The 19,317-nt window shown below is 50.1% G+C and overlaps 1 protein-coding gene and 1 long non-coding RNA gene across 4 annotated transcripts in view; one reads left to right on the forward strand and one right to left on the reverse strand.

Annotated features, from left to right (window-relative positions):
• Nucleotides 1-297: 297 nt before the first annotated feature.
• On the reverse strand, nt 298-13,997 carry LOC132671115 (uncharacterized). The gene is made up of 3 exons (XR_009606956.3): nt 13,901-13,997; nt 10,300-10,430; nt 298-552 (listed from the first exon to the last, which is right to left on the reverse strand). It is a non-coding gene; the product is annotated as an uncharacterized LOC132671115 (long non-coding RNA).
• Nucleotides 3,623-19,317, forward strand: part of EPHA10 (EPH receptor A10) — a 38,947-nt gene continuing 23,252 nt past the window's right edge. Inside the window, exons 1-5 of one of the 3 annotated variants that reach the window (XM_060621543.3) lie at nt 3,623-3,825; nt 5,731-5,795; nt 6,512-7,190; nt 13,189-13,344; nt 13,878-14,228. In XM_060621543.3, coding sequence (XP_060477526.1) covers nt 3,720-3,825; nt 5,731-5,795; nt 6,512-7,190; nt 13,189-13,344; nt 13,878-14,228 — 1,357 coding nt within the window. In that variant the 5' untranslated portion in view covers nt 3,623-3,719. The remainder of the gene's footprint in view (nt 3,826-5,730; nt 5,796-6,511; nt 7,191-13,188; nt 13,345-13,877; nt 14,229-19,317) is intronic. The other 2 variants (XM_060621542.3, XM_060621541.3) reach the window with 2 other exon arrangements.

Consider the following 19,317-nt stretch of genomic DNA (forward strand, 5'->3'; position numbering starts at 1 on the left):
TATATATATATATATAAAATACATATAATATATATAAATATATATAAAATTTATATATATATAATATATATATATATATAAATTATATTCTGACCTCACAATAACTCTGAAGTATTTTCACTCTTATTTTACAGAGGAGGAAGCAGAGTATCATAAAGTCTGAATATTTGTATTAATGAAAGGTTTTTGCTGCTTAATTTTCAAAGTCAATGAATTCAATATTTTATATTTCCTTTATCTTAGAAAAATACAATGTAAACACTTGTATATAACCTCCATCTTATTTTTGCTTGTGAATTTATTGTCCTAGAAAATAATTCACCTTGGAGATGTTTATTTTTCTTAAGCTGGGGAGTAGGAGATAGACCGGAAGAGGAAAGAGACAAATTGGAAATGTCCCTTTGAGCAGTAGGGCTTGCCACTGTTCTTTGCTCCTTCCTTGTCCTCTTTTCCAAGGAGAGAGATTGGCCCTGATTCTCTGAAGCAATCTTAGTCTTCTCCATGGAGGAGATGACCTTCTCTGCCTAGCCAGGATGAATATACTTTCTGGATCTGTGCAAAAGGAAGATGTCAAATTTTCAGCCCCTAGATGTATAACTTTCAGTAACTTGGAAATGGAAGTTGCAGTAAAGTTGGATTGGCTTCCTGGAAGATCACTTCTAATAAATAATTAGATGTTGAATTGAGCTGCTCAGCTCCAACAGGTGTTCTTCCCATCATGCTGCAGAGAGTAAGGTAGAAGTAGAGAGAAGCATCCCTTCTATCCCACCTCATATGGGGTTGGGGAGGAGCAGAGGAGAAAACAGGAGTTTCCAGATGGGTGCCAGGTTCCTCCACTCTTACTCCATGAAGTAAGGCTGCTTACCTTCTGGAGGTGCAAATAGCTAGGTCTGGGTTATAGGCTGGAGGAACAAGGCAGACAGCCCTGGGCTGATGATTAGAGCAGGGCAGCAGAAAGGCCCCAGGTCCAGTTGAAAATGGAGGGTCCAGACTTTGGTAGGTTCCGCACCACGGACAGAAAATTTTCTACAGGCTGAAGCTGGCAGGTGGGCTCACAGTTCAGCACTATGCCAGAACCCCACCCCCACCCCACTCCTCTACTGGCTATTCCAGGGAAGAATCTAACCTGGCCCTTGGTTGACTGGACCCCAGCACTTTAAGTTCACAGTAAAATAGCTTAGTTTCCTTCTAAGGCCCTTTTGAATATCTTCACTTAGGTGTCTATTCAGCAGTCACCTGGTTGAGTGGAGTCCGCTTTGGAGGAACTCTTAAGATCTTGCTGATTTGCATATATCCTTATACACTGAGGCATCTCCGTCCTGGTATTATTATAAATGAATTGTTCAGAGGAAGAAAGAAAAGGACTGAAGGATTGTTTCAAATCTTCTTTTCCTCTTCTTTCCCCCATTGCTAGGGTCTCAATCTGGCAATTTCCCCAAGGAGGCTACAGATGCATGTGGTGGGAGAGGATGAGAACCAGACTCCGGACAGCCAGGGGTTTGTTGGGGCATCTGTATGGCTTTCCCCAGATAATTTCCTCCATATGCTTGGCTCCTGAATGATCCTTCCAGGCTCCTAAGGAGTCTGCATTTTGTGTTAGCATACAGGGCCAGAACCTCTGGGCTGAAGTCCCTGGAGCGCAGGTAAGAAGCTGTGACTGGCGCCTTAGAGACTGCATAAGGGATGGGACCCGGTTTTGAAGAGAAGGGTGAGGGGTAGTGGAGTGAGGACTCATTCTGAAATGAAAGGAGTCCTGGGTCTCTAAGCAGCTTCTAAAAATACCAACTCCCAACGCTGGGGGTGGAGGGGGAGGGGAAAATTGAGCGTGAGAAGAATGAAGATGGAAGGAGGTAGGGGTGTAAGAGCGCTTCTTCAGGGAGATCTGATTTCAAAGACCCCACCTGCATCTAAGAACAGCTGGATGCCACACCTCCTTCTGCTTTCTCAGCGGGCTTCGGTGTCCTGTGGTGTCGGAGCCTCAGCCCCTCCTGATGACCTTTCTTTTTACCGGCAAAGGATCCCAACTCTTCCCAGCCACTCCTCCTTCTTGCTGTCCAGCAAGTATGTCTGTGAGCAAGGGTGCATAAACACACACATACTAGATGCGCATGCGCGCGCGCGCGCACGCACACACACACACACACACACACACACACACACACACACACACGACACAGGAAGGGAGCTTCCAGGCTAGCTCAGAGGCTTGTAAGTGGCCAGTTGTCTACGATGCCAGCAATTTTCATTATTCATTATCCATTACCCCAAGGAGGTATGGATTGTAGCAGAGACAGAGATTCACCCAGATATTTTCAGCACAGAGCATGGCACTCAGGGAGTGTTGGTTGAAAGGTAAGGAGCATATACATACACACAAAATGTACACTCAGGCCAGGCAGGTCATGGGGATACACGACTCATTAATTTTCAAGGGTTCTTCAGGCTGCTTTAGACACCATAAAGGAGCGGTGTTGGGTCCCCCAAGAAAAGAGCTTTGAAAAGCCACAGGGTGGGTGGAGCTTTCTCTGCTCAAGTTCAGCCCAGATGGTGGCGCTCAATAGCCGCCTCCTTCGTCCTGGAGGGCTCCAGCCCTTCCCACCACCAACGCCTTAAACCCTCAGCTTGCACATAAATGACCTTCACTAGATAGAGGTCGTGTTCCACGTTTCCTTGCAGCTTCCCCAGCGCTGGCTGAACTCCGCGAGGATTGCTCCGCCTCTTTCGCAGACCCCTGGGAGTCCCTGCCGCTGAGCTCCTTCCCAGTCACCTGGGATGGGCGGAGAGGGATTATCAAGGCGCGGGGGGGGGGGGGGGGGGACTCCAGGCTCTGAGCAGACTGGGGAAAAGGGTAGTTGTGCAGAGTGCTGCCTGTGTCCTGGCAGCAAGAGCAGGAACCTGAGGAACCGATCGTTCATGCAAAATTTACCACCGCCCCATCCTGGCGTCCACATGGTTTCCCAACCTCGGAAGCGCTGCTGGTAGGGTGGGATTCCGTCTCCCACTTTGCTCTCCTTTCTAGAGTAGCTCCCAGGGTCAGCCTTAGCCCCTTCCTCCTGCCGGTGTGTGTGTGTGTGTGTGTGTGTGTGTGTGTGTGTGTGTGTGTGTGTGTGTTGTGTGAGGAGGGCGGGGAGAGAAGAGGGCAGGATTGAGCCATAAGACACCAGGAGCCTCAGACACAGGAAGAAGCCAAGGGCTTGTAGATAGAGGAGCTCCCCAGAGCTTGGGGTCGGGACATCAGGCTTCAAAACCCCTTGAAAGTCCTGGGAACAAGGGAGCTTCCAGCCTAGCTCAGAGGCTGCAAGTGTCGCGGCCTCCCCGAGGTTCGCCCCTCTTTAAGCCACGCCCACATTGTCTACTTCTCGGGAATGAGAGGCTAAGGTTTTGCGCTCTGGGCCTTCGTCGCCGGCTCATCCTCCTCCCCAGGAGCCAGACCAGCGTTCAGCGCTACCCACCCCCACGTTTGGAGATTGGCGGGACCCCTTCCTTCCCCCCTCCATTTCGCCGTTCCGCCCCTGGCCTATGAAACTCCACCCCTCCACCTTCTGCTGGCGGGGATTGGTGGACTTCCCGCGGCGGTGCCTAGTGATTGGTCCCCATGGATGACGGTAACCAGCGAGATCCCGCCCCCAGAAGGAGCTAGGGTCTGGGGGCACTGCTCAGCGGTGCTGGGGCTGGCGCGGCTTGAGCCGCCGCCGCACTGACAGCTTGGTCTGCGGACCATGGAGACTGGTGCCGGCCCACATCCGTTGCGCCTGTTCGTCTGCCTGATGCCGCTCTGTCTGGCGTTGCTTTTGGGACCAGGGAGGCCCGGGATCGCCGAGGAAGGTGAGGAAACTGGTGGCTGTTCTTGGAGCTTGGAATGCCAAAAGATAGGAGGCTGGAGAACTGGGGGTCTGAGGGAAGGAATCGTATAGAGAGACTGGAGTCTGTATTGGGGTTTGAGGCAAGCGGGCAGCGGGAAGCAAAGAACTAAAGAGGCAGAGAAAAAGGTAGCTAAGCAAAGGTGGCTAAGGAGATCGGGCTGGAGACCTGGAAGGCTGGGAGGAAAGAGACCAGGAATCGTGAGAGCCAGAGGCGGCGGTTCAGGTGCCGGTGAGACGGACAGGCTGAGCGATTGGAGGTGGGAGGTGTGGGGGCAGGGAGATGAAGAGAGCAGAGGAGACAGGGAGGTGTGGAGGTGAGATCGAAGTACGGGACGACGGGATGGAGCCCGAACCGCGAGGCAGGAGGTGGAGCGCTGGTAGGGGAGGGATGGCTGGGTCCGGGAGTAGCCCGACGTGCTGGCGAGGGAGCTGTCCGCAGTGCTGAATTTGGAGCGCAGACTACCCGAAGCGGTCCGCGCTGTTGGGCTTGGAGCTGCCTGCGGTACCAGGGCTCGCGCCTTGCCTCTGGATTTGGGGGAGCCGTACGCTCAACTGAATCCAGAGGCGTCATATCCAGGTGTAGAATCCTGAGGAGCTGGAATCTAAAGCGCTGACCGGGGGGTTGGGGCGCTGGATCTCTGACGCCAATATGCAATTCCGATGTGCTGTCAGTTATAACAAAATCAGGAAGCTGTCGGTGGTCCTGCTTACTGTCACTGATGCCTCTGGAGCCAACCCTCTTAGAGACCCTCACCTTGGAGCCCCACCCCCTTGCTTAAGCTCTAGATTTGTAATCTTCCAAGACTTCAAGATGGCCTGGGCTCCTGTCTCTGAGCTGCTGCTGTGCTATCCAGACCAATGCTTCTTTGGGACCGATACTGAGAGCAGGAGAGAAGAAATTTTCATTTCTCCTGCTGCTGGCAGAGTCCACTCATTTTTCCCAGAGCCCCTAAGAGTCAAACTAAAAAGGTTCTAGTCTCTTCCATCCCTGGTGACTTCAGACCTCAGATGAGCCCCTGAGTATGAATGAATTCAGGATGTATGCAGAAATCCTCTAATATGCTCACTTTCTGTCTCTTCTTGACATGCAGTTATAATTTAGGGAGCCTAGAAGGTGGAAAGGGGGGCTCACTGACACCACCACCCCTTTCTTAGAGCCAATCTTAAGAGTACTTCCATGAACTCTGGCAGGCTGAATAATGACTCCCCAAATACGTCCACATCCTAATTCATCCCCAGAACCAATCAATCTTATTCGAAATGCAAAAGACTTTGCAGATGTGGTTAGGGGTCCTGAGATGGGGAGATTATCCTGGATTATTTGGATGGCCCCAATGAAATCACAAGGGTCCTTACAAGAGGGAAGCAGAAGGAGTCAGTGAGAGAAGGCAACTTGGTCACAGAAGGACTGGAGTGAAGCACTTTGAAGATGGAGGAGGATGCCACAAGCCAAGGAATCCAGGTGGCCACTAGAAGCTGAAAAACTCAAGGAAATGGATTCTCCCCTCTGAACCTACAGATGGAACCAGTCCTGCTGACAGCCCAACTTTAGACCAATGAAATTGATTTTCAACTTCTGACCTCCAGAACTATAAGAGAATAAATAAGTAATTGATACTTGAAGCCACAGAGTTTGTGATGATTTGTTACAGCAACCACAGGAAACCGCTACAGGCTCCTTGCCTAATTGTTGTGGCTACCTCTTTCTGGACTCAAGCTACTCACACCCCACGCCTTCATGGGAAGGTACGGGGTGGGAAAAATTTGTCTCTGCTCCCTCAGCAAGTTTACAAAGAACTCACAAAAGGGTCCCTCCCACCTTCCTCACCTTCTGACTTTCTGACATCTCTGTTCTTCCTCTCCCTAGTCATCCTCCTGGATTCCAAAGCCTCCCAGGCTGAGTTGGGCTGGACTGCACTGCCAAGTAATGGGGTAAGTGTAACCTTTCTCTCCCTCTCCCAGGAATCTTCTGGTGGTCTGAGACTCAATTCCTTTAGCTCTTTGTGGTTACAGCAGATCAAAATGCTCCTCAGAGCACGTGATCTCCAGCGGCACTGGCTTCAAGCCAGAGTGGCCTATTAGAAAACGTTGAGTCTTCAGTCAGTCCAAGAAGAAAAGAAAAAAAGAGAAAGATAATGAGGGGAAAACCGACTGTGTCTAGCAACAGAAATGTGTCATCTAGATGAGCCAATGCTGGACAGTGTCTTGCGCATAGCAGGTCCTCCAAGCAGTGTTGCTGATTGATGGATTGATAGAAGGAGCAAGATTTAAAATCCTGAAAGTGGCTTAGAAACTTGGTGGGGGTGGGCAGATGTGGCTGTATGGCTGCAGCCTGGTCCCCGTGTGGGCACCTGGTGGAGAGCCGGGAGACTTCAGACACCATTCCCAGCTCTGCTGCTAATTCGATGTTCATATCCAGTCAAATCACTCTTTCTGGAGCCTCAGTTTCCCGACCTATAAAATTAAGGGTTGGACTCTTTGTCTCCAACGTTTCTCCCAGCTCTGCATCTTATAATTTCAGGGGGATGGGGTGTGTGTGGAATGCGAGATGATGGGGAAGGGGTTTTTCAGCTTTAGACACCACCAGGGCTTCACCTCCTGGGGGCGCCTTGGCTCTGAGCTTCCCACATCTTTGTTCTCCTCCCCAGTGGGAGGAGATCAGCGGTGTGGACGAGCATGACCGTCCGATCCGCACATACCAGGTGTGCAACGTGCTGGAGCCCAACCAGGACAACTGGTTGCAAACTGGCTGGATCAGCCGTGGCCGCGGGCAGCGCATCTTCGTGGAGCTGCAGTTCACACTGCGCGACTGCAGCAGCATCCCGGGCGCCGCGGGCACCTGCAAGGAGACTTTCAACGTCTACTACCTGGAAACAGAGGCTGACCTGGGCCGCGGGCGTCCCCGCCCAGGTGGCAGCCGGCCCCGCAAGATCGATACAATCGCTGCAGATGAGAGCTTCACGCAGGGCGACCTGGGAGAGCGCAAGATGAAGCTGAACACGGAGGTGCGCGAGATCGGTCCGCTCAGCCGGCGGGGTTTCCACCTGGCCTTTCAGGACGTGGGCGCATGCGTTGCGCTGGTCTCTGTGCGCGTCTACTACAAGCAGTGCCGCGCGACGGTGCGGGGCCTGGCGGCGTTCCCAGCCACCGCAGCTGAGAGTGCCTTCTCCACGCTGGTGGAGGTGACGGGAACGTGCGTGGCGCACTCAGAAGGGGAGCCCGGCAGCCCCCCGCGCATGCACTGTGGCGCTGATGGTGAATGGCTGGTGCCCGTGGGCCGCTGCAGCTGCAGTGCGGGATTCCAGGAACGTGGTGACATCTGTGAAGGTATTCAGCGGACGAGGGGGCGTGGCGTGGGGGCGTAGCGCGCAGGTGGCAATTGGGAGAGAGTGTGCCGTAGATCAAAGAGGCAGGAGGAGGAGTGGAGCAGCTGTGGGCTGTGGAGCCCAGAGCCCTGACCTTCTGTGGAGCTTTCCAGTGGGTCCAGCCAGGACCACTGAACGAAGTTACGAGGAGGTGAATTTGACTTCATATAAGGGGGCGTTAGGGGCTTATATTTCAGGCACTATGATAAGCACCTCGCAAAGGATGTCTCATTTATTCTTGGCAATAAAGTAAGTCACCAGTATCCCTATTTCACAGATGAGGAAACGGAGGCTCAGAGAGATTAGCACCTCGCTTGCAAAGTTAGTAAATGGGGAACAAGGGTTCGAACCAGATTCGCCCAACTGCCAAGTTCTTTCTATTACGCCATGCTGCCTCCCGTATGCATAAAGAAAAATGATACAGCAGCCCAACTCTACTAGCTATGGACTAGGGGGATTGGTTACATTATAGTGAGTTCCCTGTCACTGATAACATGCAAGTCAGAATCTGGCAGGGGGATTCTTGAGCTGGAGAGAAAGACTGAGAGGTTGAGCTAGATGACTAGTAAGATCCCACCCAACTCTTCGAACTGTGAGTCAAAGTGCCCCCTGAGGGAGACCCTTCATGTGGGGGCTCTGTTGGGTTCTCAGGTCTGTGTGGGCACCGGGCCGGACCTCTCCTTTTCTCCCCTATCTGTGGCTCTGAGGACTGAGGGTAAAGATGGGGTATGGATGTGTGCCCTTGGTGTAGAAAGATCAAGAGAGGCTTCTGCTAAGCCACGTCCTTTTCTGGGTGCCAGGACAACAGAAATGAGTCAGAGATAGTCTCAACTCTTCAGAAGCTCTATAGATGGAAAACATAAAAATTGAAAAATCACAAGGTGATATGTGATCCAATGGAGGGATTAATATAGAGGTGGGAAGACAGAGGAGGAAATGACTCAACTTAATGTCACTCCTTTGTTCAACTGTCCATTCGATATGAGTTGAGAACTTGCCAAGTGCATTTAGGGAGGGTTTATTGTATATATTTAGAGGAATGTCACCATCTCTTTCCTGGTGGGAACTTATGGAGTAGTAAGGGACTTGGAGGCACGAACCTTCCTGAACTCTCCAAGTAGGGTTAGGAAACACTTCTGTTCTCCAGCACCCATTGCAACCTCTACTTCTGGCTTAAAAAAAATTAAGTACAGTTGACTGCAATCTCTATTTCTGCACTTACCCCATGCTATGTAGTGATCTACTTGTGTGTGTTTCCACCACTGGACTAGTGACTGACTTCAGGCAATGGTTGTATCACATTTTAGCAGCGCCAGTATCCATAACAGGATGTGGTAAGTGCCCAATGGAAATGTACTGAGTGAAGGAGTGGTTACCATAGGGTGTGATACATATCAACAGAGAATTGAGGAAGCCTGGAGAAGGGAGAACCCCAATCTAAGCGTGGAGAGAGACGGTGAGAAGGCCTTTCTTCCAGGCAAATAAAAACATTCTGACTTAAGAGACTGTCTGCAGAAGCATGGAGGCAGGAGGGAATGTAGCATGACTGGGGCTGGGGGCAGAGGGCATTTGGGGGTGTGAGGGCTGATGGGGCTGGAGAGGGGCAGGAACAAATCATGAAGGGCCTTGAACTTTAGGATAAAGTGCTGAGACTATATGCTGTTGACCAATGGGGAGGCTTTGAAGCAGGGGTCTGACATGTTCAGATTTGTATTTTCAAAAGATCACTCAAGCCATAATTACAAAGAAAGAATTGAGGAAGGAAGGATTAAGGGGTAGAAAATAAGAAAGATGGGACAACAGTCCAGGAGAAAGAATGCATGGTCTGAAGTGAGACAGTAGCAGAGGTCATTGAGAGATGAGGATGGATGTGACAGCCTCCACAGCACTTGGTGACCATGTGACACAGGAGAAAAGAAGAGTCTTTTTTGATTCATTTACTTCTAGGGGATTGGATGGACAGAGGATCATTTGCTGGGGTAGAGATCACAGGACATCGATGGACACCGAATCTGTGGTGTCTGGGGTGCATTAAGTGGAGGTAGCTAGAAAGTGAGTCTGGAGCTCAGCAAGAGAGAGAGAGAGAGAGAGAGAGAGAGAGAGAGAGAGATACTACTTAAAGCTGTGGGTACGGTTGGGACAGACCAAGGCGAGGTAAGAAGCAAGAGGGCCAATGATGAAGTCTCATAGAACAGCGGTATTTAAGGGTTTAAGGGGGAGTAGGAGAATCAAAGCCCATAAAAAAGGACCTTGAGGGAGACTCAGAGGCTGGGGAAGATCTAGGAGAGTGTTATTTCTGGCAGCCAAGGGAGGCGGAGGGGTGCAGGAGGGAACGGCTTATAGTGTTGGTGAGCAGTCAGGTAAGGTGAGGTTTGGACAATGTCCACCCGGTGGCCCTGGCCAAAGCAGTTTCTGTTGAGTAACGGAGAGAGACACCAGGCTGCCAGGAGGCTGGGGGATGAAGGAAGTTGAGGAGCTAGAGTAGGGAACACACACAAAGTCTCTGGGAGGCTGGATTGGAAAGGGGAGGAGAGGGAGGTGGTATCTTGAGGAAGACATTGGGTTGAGAGGAGATTTTGACTGTAGATGGGAGCCTTGTTTATTTATATGCTGAGGGAAGGAGCCAGTGGGGCACCAAGCAGGGGGTGGTGGGAGTGGTCTGCCCCAGGGGGGATGTATTTTATTACTGACATGGCTTAGAATTGCTGACACTTGTTGCTAACCAAGATCGGGCCATGTTTTTGTCAGTTTCATTCTTTTTTAATACTCCGTACATCGTGCCCTTCCTGCCTGCACCCCAAATGGACCACTTTTACCGCCCCATTCCTCTGTTCTGTCACCGGGAGGAAGCAGTAGAGAAGGAGCAATGTAAGAAGTAGGAACCATATGAGTGATGGAAGATAGTCTGGGAGGAGGAGAAGGGGGCAGGACCCAGAGTGAAGGAGGAGGGGCTGGAGGCCTCCAACAGGAGGTGGCTCATCCTTTCCTCTAGGTCTAGAAGGAACGGGGAGAAGAAAGATGGGTGTGGAGGGAGGTTCGCCGGTTTGACAGCCGGACATTGAGGGACTTACCAACTGACAGCCTCTCTTCTCCTTGTGACGTGGGAGGAAGGCATCTGCACCAGTGGACAGTAGGATCCTGGTCTGTTTCATTCACTCTGTCTCTAGATCCTAGCTCCAGAGCACCTGACTCACAGTAGATGCTAAAAAAAAATCATCCAATGAATGGATCAGGGTCTGGAAGAGGGGGTTTGGATACACATTCTGGGCAATCTCACACACACACACACACACACACACACACACACACACACACACACACACTCAGGAACCCAGTCCCCCTTCTGACTTAAGCTGAGACCAGACCAAAAGCCACTTGTAATGGTATCAGCTCTGCCTTGGGGAATGGGGAGATGGGGAGGGTGCCAGGGAGAGGTTCATAAGCGAGGTGTTTTTTTTTTTTTTCCTGTTTCTTCTCTTTCTTATTTATTTTTTCATTTATTTTTATTTTTTAAGGGAGTTATTATTTTGAACTGGGGTCTGGAGAAACATAGGAGTTTGCCAAGGGAAAAGGGCTGTGAGACATTACAGGACAAGAGCCAGAGGTGTGAAACGAAGAGTTCAGTGTGGCAAGGGTAGGGTGGTTGGCACTGGGGAGGTGCTGGCAGGTTTTAAGAAGGGAAGTGAAATGCTCAGGTTTGTGTTCAGAAAGTGAAGGCCTTCCAGTGCCTTCTACAGCTGAGTACAGAGCCTTCTCTAAAGGTAGACCGATGTGGAGGGGATAGAACCAAGATGTTCTCTCTCCCTTTTGTTTCTCTTTTATTTACCCTCTCCTGGTCACTAGGGTTTTGGGGGGTGGGGGAGATCAGGGTGTACAACCTGAGTCTTCCAATCTCTGTGGGAGTGCCCTGGAGCAGGGGGACCCAAGCAAATATTCTCTAAGGCTCCCCAGGGCACACAGAGACCCTGTGGTGGGGTGGCAGGAGAGGGGGGTTACAGACAGGGAGGCTTATATGGACTCAATATAAGGAAGCCCTTTCTCAGCAGAGGCATCCTCAGAAGAAGGTGGGCTCCCCATTTCTGAGCAGAGACTGTGGCTACTTCTAGGAAAGGTGCCGGAGGACTGGGCCAGCGGGAGTTAAACTAGGTGATCTCTGACATTTGCCTCTGACCTTGATGAAGACAGGGAGGGGCCCGCAGTCAAGAGGCTCTCATGAGTCTGAGCCTCCACACAAACCTCCTCTAAACAGAGTCTGTCAAAGAGATAACCACCTCGGTCTCCGTTGGGACACACATCTCTGGGACAGTGGATGTCCCAAACATGCAGAGAAAGGGAGCCTCTGGTACTTTTCCCTACTGCTGGGAGATCCTGCCGACAGATCTCCACTCTGACTTCACAACAGAGGTGGGCAGGCCAAGGTTATCATCCCCACTTGACTGATGGTTTCTTGAGGCCAGAGAGGCATAGAAAGGGGCAGAGCTAACACTGGAACCCAGGCCATTCGAGTCCCAGCGGGGGTTGCCGTTGGTCACCAGCCCACCATGTTAGTGAGTGCCATGCTCTGCTCTGAAGACAGATTATTTCCAAAGCTTCTGAAGCTTCACAGGCCCTGCCCAAAGCTGTGTTGCCCAGGACTCAGCAAGGTGGAACCTCCAAAGCCTAAGCCTTCCAGATAACGAGAAACCCGCAGCTTACTCCCCTCTTCTCCCAGACAGGCTGAAAATCCTTCCTGAGGGCTAGTCTGCATCCCCTCTGTTGTACTGTGTGTGTCTTCTTGGGGTTGGAGAGCAGCCAGCCTTCCAGAACCAGCTAAACTAGCAAGAAGGCCTGGTGGGTGCAGGGAGGGAGGTGAGAACCACCCAGAAGCTGAGAGGAGGGCCAGGAGCCACTGCCTCCCTGCCACCTGGCCCAGATGGTGAGACATTTTTTCGAGTGGGCGTTCAGCCATTTCCACTTCAGGCCTGTGACAGAGGAACAGTAATTACTACCACTGTTGTGTACGTGTTGTCTGTGCCGGGCTAAGCGGCTTACGCTTCACCTCAGTTAATCCTCCAACAACCTTTTTGAGGTGGGTATTCTACCCGAGGCTCAGAGAGGTCAACCAATTTGCCCAAGGCCAACAGCAAGTAAGTGGTAAACAACCCAGGCGCAAACCCAGGTTGTTCGGATATAAAGAGCCTGTGCTCTTAACAACCTGCATTCTGGGTGAGCCCGGAGAAGTGACAGAAGCAAAGTAACTGGGGAGGGTGTCCAGACCAAAAGTAGAGAGACTTCACCTTCCTTCAGTCTACTCTCACCCTCCGCCCCCAGCCCCCACACCTGGCTGGCTCCACTTTCAAACTGGAACCAAGTGCATCAGTTGAGGATTTGTGATGCCACGAACCCCCGATGGTAGTGGTGGGAGGATGGGCTCTGACGACAACAGTGAGTGTGTGTGTCACTGTAAGTGTGTGGGTGTCTGTCCTTGGGTAGCTGTGAAATACCCCTTGGAGGCACCGCTCTTCTGGGCTCACATCAAGACTGGAGAGTTTGGCTTATTTTCTTCCAGTGGGCATTAATTAGGGCAGCATGGTGCGGGCTCTGAAAGCTGTCTGCTGGGGCTGGAATCCCACCATTTACTAGCTGTGGGTCATTGGGCGAGTTACTGAACCTCTCTGAGCCTTAGTTCCCTCATTTACGAAGATGACGATAAAGGACGCACCTCACAGACTGTTGGGAGGATTAAACGAATTACTAAAGGTAAAACGCTAGTGTTCTGCACACATTAAGCGCTCGCTAAGGGTGAGGTAGCCCTAGGTTACGTCGGGAGCTGCCATCCCACTCGGCTGTTATTGGACTAGCTGAGACTCCTTTCCGGGCACAGTTCCCGGACTTAAAGTCACCCTAATGGGGCAGGCAGGAAGGTGGGGGGAGAGACACGCTGTGGAGGAGACCCCTCCTCACGTGGCTCCGCCCCGCAGCCTGTCCCCCAGGGTTTTACAAGTTGTCCTCGCGTCGGCCGCTCTGCTCCCCGTGCCCAGAGCACAGCCGGGCCCTGGAAAACGCCTCCACGTTCTGCGTGTGCCAGGACAGCTACGCGCGCTCGCCCACCGACCCGCCGTCGGCCTCCTGCACCCGTGAGTGCCCCTCCGGAAGGCGTTCGCAGAGGGGGAGGGGGGAGTCAATAAAGGCGTGGGGGAGGGGTTGCTGAGGGCAGGGGGCTCCGCACTGGTGAGCGTGGGAAGGGCGTGGGGGCCACGACCCGGATGGCGGGGTGGAGGGAGGGGAGCCGGGGGTGGGGATGGGGCCCGGGCCTTGGGTGGGAAAAACCAGGGCAAGAGTCCAGAGGACGGAGGGATGAGGCCGGCTTCTCGTGGAGTGGACCCCCCCCCCCCACGCCCTCACCTCACCCTGCGCCCGGGCCAGAGGGGAGCTCCCGCCCCTCACACTCAGCTCTGCGCCCCGCAACCCCATCCTCCTCCGCTCACTAACCTCCTCCCACCTCCCTGGCCCTCCCTCCACTCACTGGCCTCCACGCCCCCTTCCGTCTCTCCCCCATCAATGGCCTCACTCACCCCCCAGTCCCTCCCCCCCCACGCCCCTCCTGCTCCCCCCCCACTAACCTCCCCCCCCCCCCCCCCCCCCGGCCCCGGCTCGCCCCGCCCCCCAGGGCCGCCGTCGGCGCCGCGGGACCTGCAGTACAGCCTGAGCCGCTCGCCGCTGGCGCTGAGGCTGCGCTGGCTGCCGCCCGCCGACTCGGGCGGCCGCTCGGACGTCACGTACTCGCTGCTGTGCCTGCGCTGCGGCCGCGAGGGCCCGGCGGGCGCGTGCGAGCCGTGCGGGCCGCGCGTGGCCTTCGTGCCGCGCCAGGCCGGGCTGCGGGAGCGCGCCGCCACGCTGCTCCACCTGCGGCCCGGGGCGCGCTACACCGTGCGCGTGGCGGCGCTCAACGGCGTGTCGGGCCCGGCTGCCGCCGCGGGAGCCACCTACGCGCAGGTCACCGTGTCCACGGGGCCCGGGGGTAAGGCCGCCCGCGCCCCTCTCCGCTTAGAGCGGGCTCCCCGCGTCTCCCCCGGAGGCGTGGCTCCCACCGACGTCCCTGACGGCGGGGACCCCCAGCAGACGGCCAGCCCTGCCCGAGGGCCCCGGGGGAGGGACTGAGGACGCGGGTGACGCGGTGCCGCCGGGCCAGAGCGGTTGCGGGCGTTTCCGGGAGTCCGCGGGAGGCAGTGGGCGCCCCTGCTCCCGACCTCGCAGAGAGCCTGGCACCGCACCCAGCTCGTGGCTGCCCTGCCTCTCATCTCCCGCGGGAAAGAGCGGAGAGCCCCGCCACCTTTTGCTGTCCCTTTTTAAAAATTTCAGCAGGAAGGGCAGAGTCGTCTCTCCCCCTTTACTGTCTCAGAAAGAGGGGTTCTGTCGTGTTGTTCCCCCCCCCCCCCAGCCCCCAGCCTCCATCCCTGCAGCATCGGTCACCCTCTTTCCTGGTCCCGGAGAAGAGCAAGGAAGCACTTAGGGTCAGACCGTAGGGACAATAGAAGTCACTAGTCAACACGGAGCGGTCACATTTCTGAGTCTGGGCTAGAGAGGAGTAAATGATGACCTACACTCCTTTTAGGCTACACCATCCCCACTCTCGAAAATTACTTTTACTCGTCTTTCACCCAGCTGGGGTGCACCTTCGCGTAATCCTTCAAGTACCCTTTGCAAGAAAGTGAGTGTGGTTTCTGAGCCTTTTCATACCTGAGATGTGATTGCTTTGTGACTCGACTTCCCCGTCTTCTGGCAGTTGTATTGTAGAGAAGTCTGAGGCCAGGGTGATTTTTATATTGAACTCTTTTCAAATTGAGTTTGGCTGGTACATAGTAAAACTTGTGATCTGCACACATTTTTTTTTTGGTATTCCTGGAGAAAACTTTTTTTCAGTTATTGCTTTGACTAGAATTTCTGATAGCTTCCAATATCTCTCTTAAGAATCTCTCTAAGCCTTAGGTTGTACATCCATTTTCTGATTCTCAAATCTTGTCACTCGCTTTATCATTTTTAGCTCTTAATCCATTTTCTCTGCCTTTTGGGAGAGATTTCCAATTTGTCTGGTTTTTTGGAATAACAGTTTTGCTCTGTTTTTTACTATCTCGATTATGACTTAACATTTGCTATTGCATTTACATGTAAAAAATCAATATTGAGAAAGAAAAAAGCACCCATAATCCTATTACCCAGAGATATACAACTATTAATATCTTGGAGTGTATCCTTCCACATTTTTTTCTTATCTCTCTATCCATATCTAGAACTATCTACTATAAAATCCCTTTTGTATAATATATGTGATATGAGATTTTTATCTGGTATTTCATATTAACATCCTATTTTGATATAGATGGATTTAAAAATCGTGTTGAGATACTGTTTCCTTTTATTAATAAAAATACTAAGCTTCCGCTGATTGAATGCTGCTCTGTGTTTGGTGCTGGATCTTGCAATATGATTTTCTACATTCATTCGTTTAAATGGAATGGTAATCATCTTTCAGTTTTTAAAATATTTAAGTAATCTCTACACCCAATGTGGGGCTCAAACTCACAACCCCAAGGTCAAGAGTCACTGGCTCTTCCGACTGAACCAGCCAGGCGCCCCTAATCATCTTTCAAATGAGGAAGCTGGGGCCTAAGAGGACAAGTGAATTGTCCAAAGTCACCCAGCTAGTAAGTAGACACCCATCTTTGAACTCAGGTCTGTCAACTACCAGAGCTCCCCATGCTTTTAGCTCCTTGGCCATAGAATGTTTTCACTTAAAAAAAATTTTTTTTTAATGTTTATCTATTTTTGAGAGAGAGGCCAAAACCGAGTGTGAGTGGGGGAGGGGCAGGGAGAGAGGGAGACACAGAATCTGAAGCAGGCACCAGGTTCCGAGCTGTCAGCGCAGAGCCTGATGTGGGGTCTGAACTCAGGAACCACAAAATCATGACCTGAGCCGAAGTTGGACGCTTAACCCACTGAGCCACTTAGGTGCCCCAGAATGCTTTCATTTTGTATTGAACTTAAAAAAAAAATCAGGAATGTTAATTTTATAAAATGCTTCTTCAGCATCTTTCAAGATGACCAAATGTTTTTTCTCCTTTGAGCTGTTGGCATGATGAATTCTATTCATGGATTTTTCAGTGTGAGCTCTTTTTGCACTCCTAGATTATACCCTACTGTATGTGAGTGTATTATTCTTCTAATATTTTGCTGAATTAATTTGCTTATATTTTAATATTTTTCCATGTACATTTATAAGAGAGATTAGTGCTTTTTTTTATTGTGTTCTTTGTCAAGTTTTAGCATTTGTCAAGTTTTGCCGGCTTTGGAAAAGGCATCAGAAAAAACTCTTCTTTTTCTCTGCTCTGGAACAATTTAAATAGCATAATTCTCATTCTTTGAAGGCATGCAAAACTGCTTTTGGGGGCCTGCACTTTCTTTGGGGGAAATTTTAGTGATATTCCCAATCTTTTCCATACTTCTTGAATGAGTTTTGTTAATTTGTGTTTTCGTAGCAAATATTTTGATATTTTTCTAATTCAGTAGCCTAGAGACATACGTTTTAAAACTTTCCTCAGTATCTGTGTAACTGTGCTTTTTCTTTCTTCATATTATGTGCTTGTGGTTTCTTTTTAATTAATTATCCTTGCTGGAAGTTTATTTTACTGGTTATGACAATCAGTTCTTGAATTAATCAATTCCAGTGTTCTGTACTTTTGTCATTTATTTTCTGATTTTATCTTTATTAATACCATCCTCTTGCATTCCTGAAGCCTTTTTTTTAAGATGAGTTCAGTGCTTAGTTTTATTTTAATATTGTAAGCCTATGAATTTTCCTCTGAGTATAACTTTGGTCACATCCAGTATGTTTTTATACATCATACATCTCATTAGTAGTGTCACTTTTTGTGGAGATACTTACATGCCCTAAAATTTCACATACCTTTTGAAGTATACAATTCAGTGCTTTTTCATATATTCACATGGTTGTGCAGCCCACATTTTCATCACCCCCAAAAGAAACCCATTAATAGTTACTCTCTCCATTCCTCCTACCCTCTCTAGCACCCTCTAACCACTAATCTATTTTCTGTCTCTATAGATTTGATTATTCTGGGCATTTCAGATACATGGAATTATACAACACGTGAATTTTTGTGTCTGCCTTTTTTGTCTGTTTAGCGTAATGTTTTCAAGGTTTGTCCATGTATCAGTATATTATTCCTTTATATGGGTGAGTAATATTCCATTGTATACCACAATTTTGTTTATCCATGCATCAGTTTATGGACTTGGGGCTGTGTCTGCTTTTTGGCTATCATGACTAATGCTGCTATGCATATCCATGTACATGTTTTTGTAGAAACATGTTTTCACTTTTTTTGAGTGTATGTGTAGGAGTGAAATCGCTAGGTCATATGATGTTATAGACTGAATTGCGTCTTCCCCAAATTCATAATGCTGAAGCCCTAACTCCCAATGTGACTGTGTTTGGAGATAGGGCCTTTAAAGAAGTAAGAAAGTTTAACGAGATGTTAAGGACGGGGCCCTGGTCCCATAGGACTGGTGTTCTTACAGAAGAGGAAGACACCAGAGCTGCTCTGTGCACACAAAAGAAAGGCCAGGAGAGGGCACAGCAAGAAACGGTGTCTGTAGGTCAGGAGGAGAAACCCTACCAGAGTACTATGGGCACAAACCTGTAAGCATCTTGGGGCGCCTGGGTGGCTCAGTCAGTTAAGCGTCCAACTTCGGCTCAAGTTATGATCTCACAGTTTGTGGGTTTGAGCCCAGCATCGGGCTCTGTGCTGACAGCTCAGAGCCTGAAGCCTGTTTCAGATTATGTGTCTCCCTCTCTCTGCCCCTTCCCTGCTCACACTCTGTCTGTCTCTCTCTCTCAAAAGTAAATAAACATTAAAATTTTTTTTAAAAATTGTTAAAAACAAATCTGTAAGCATCTTGATCTGGGATTTCCAGCCTCTAGAACTGAGACGTACGGTTGGCTTTTTATCTTCTTCTGGAACTAATTAACTTTTTGTGGATCTGCCAAACTGTTTTCCAAAGCAGCAGCGCCATTTTACCTTCCCGCCAGCGGTGTGCAAGGGTTCCAGTCTCTCCACATCCTCACCAACACTTGTTACTGGTTTTGTTGATTACAACCACCCTAGTGGATGTGAAGCAGTATCTCCCTGTGGTTTGGATTTGCATTTCTTTAATGACTAGAGATGCTGAACATCTCTTCATATGCTGGGTTTTCTTTTTCCCATTGAGTTATGAGCTACTTAAAAAAATTATATATATATATACATATATATATATATGTATATATATATTCTGGGTATTAGACCTTTGTATTCGTTTTCTAGGACTTTTGTAACAAAGTACTGAAAATTAGATGACTTAAAACAAATTTCTTGTCTCACACTTCTGGAAGGTACAAGTCAGAAATCAACGGGTCAGCAGGGCTATGCTCTCTCTGCTCCAGAAGAGGATCCTTCCTTGCTTCTAGCCTCCTGTTTGCTGGCAGTCCTTGGTCTTCCTTGGCTTGTAGATGCCTGTTCCAGGCACATGGCTCTTCTCCCTGTGTGTCTCCATATTGTCTCCCCTCTGTGAGTGTCTGTCTCTGTGTCCAAATTTCCATAAGGACATCGTTCATATTGGATTAGGGCCAACTTGAACGACCCCATTTTAACTTGAATCTCACTGCGAAGACCCTATTTCCAAAAGAAGTCACATTGTAGAGGTACTGGGGGCTAGGACATCAACATATCTTTGTGGGGGGGGGGGACACAGTGCAACACATAACAACCCCCATCAAATATATGATTTACAAATATTTTCTCCTACTCTGTGGGTTGTCGGTCACTTTTTGAAAAAAAAAATCAAGGTATAATTGATACATAACCTAATGTCTGTTTCTGGTACAACGTAATGAGTCGTATATGTATGTATCGTGAAACGAGCACCACAGTAAGTCTAGTAAACTTCCATCACCACACGTGGTTACACATTTTTTTTCTTGTGATGAGACATTTTGAGGCCTACTCTCGTAGCAAATTTCAAATATACAGCATAGTATCAGTAACGATAGT

The sequence above is a fragment of the Panthera onca genome, chromosome C1, assembly GCF_046562875.1.
Source record: "Panthera onca isolate mPanOnc1 chromosome C1, mPanOnc1 haplotype 2, whole genome shotgun sequence".
Lineage (NCBI taxonomy): Eukaryota > Metazoa > Chordata > Mammalia > Carnivora > Felidae > Panthera > Panthera onca.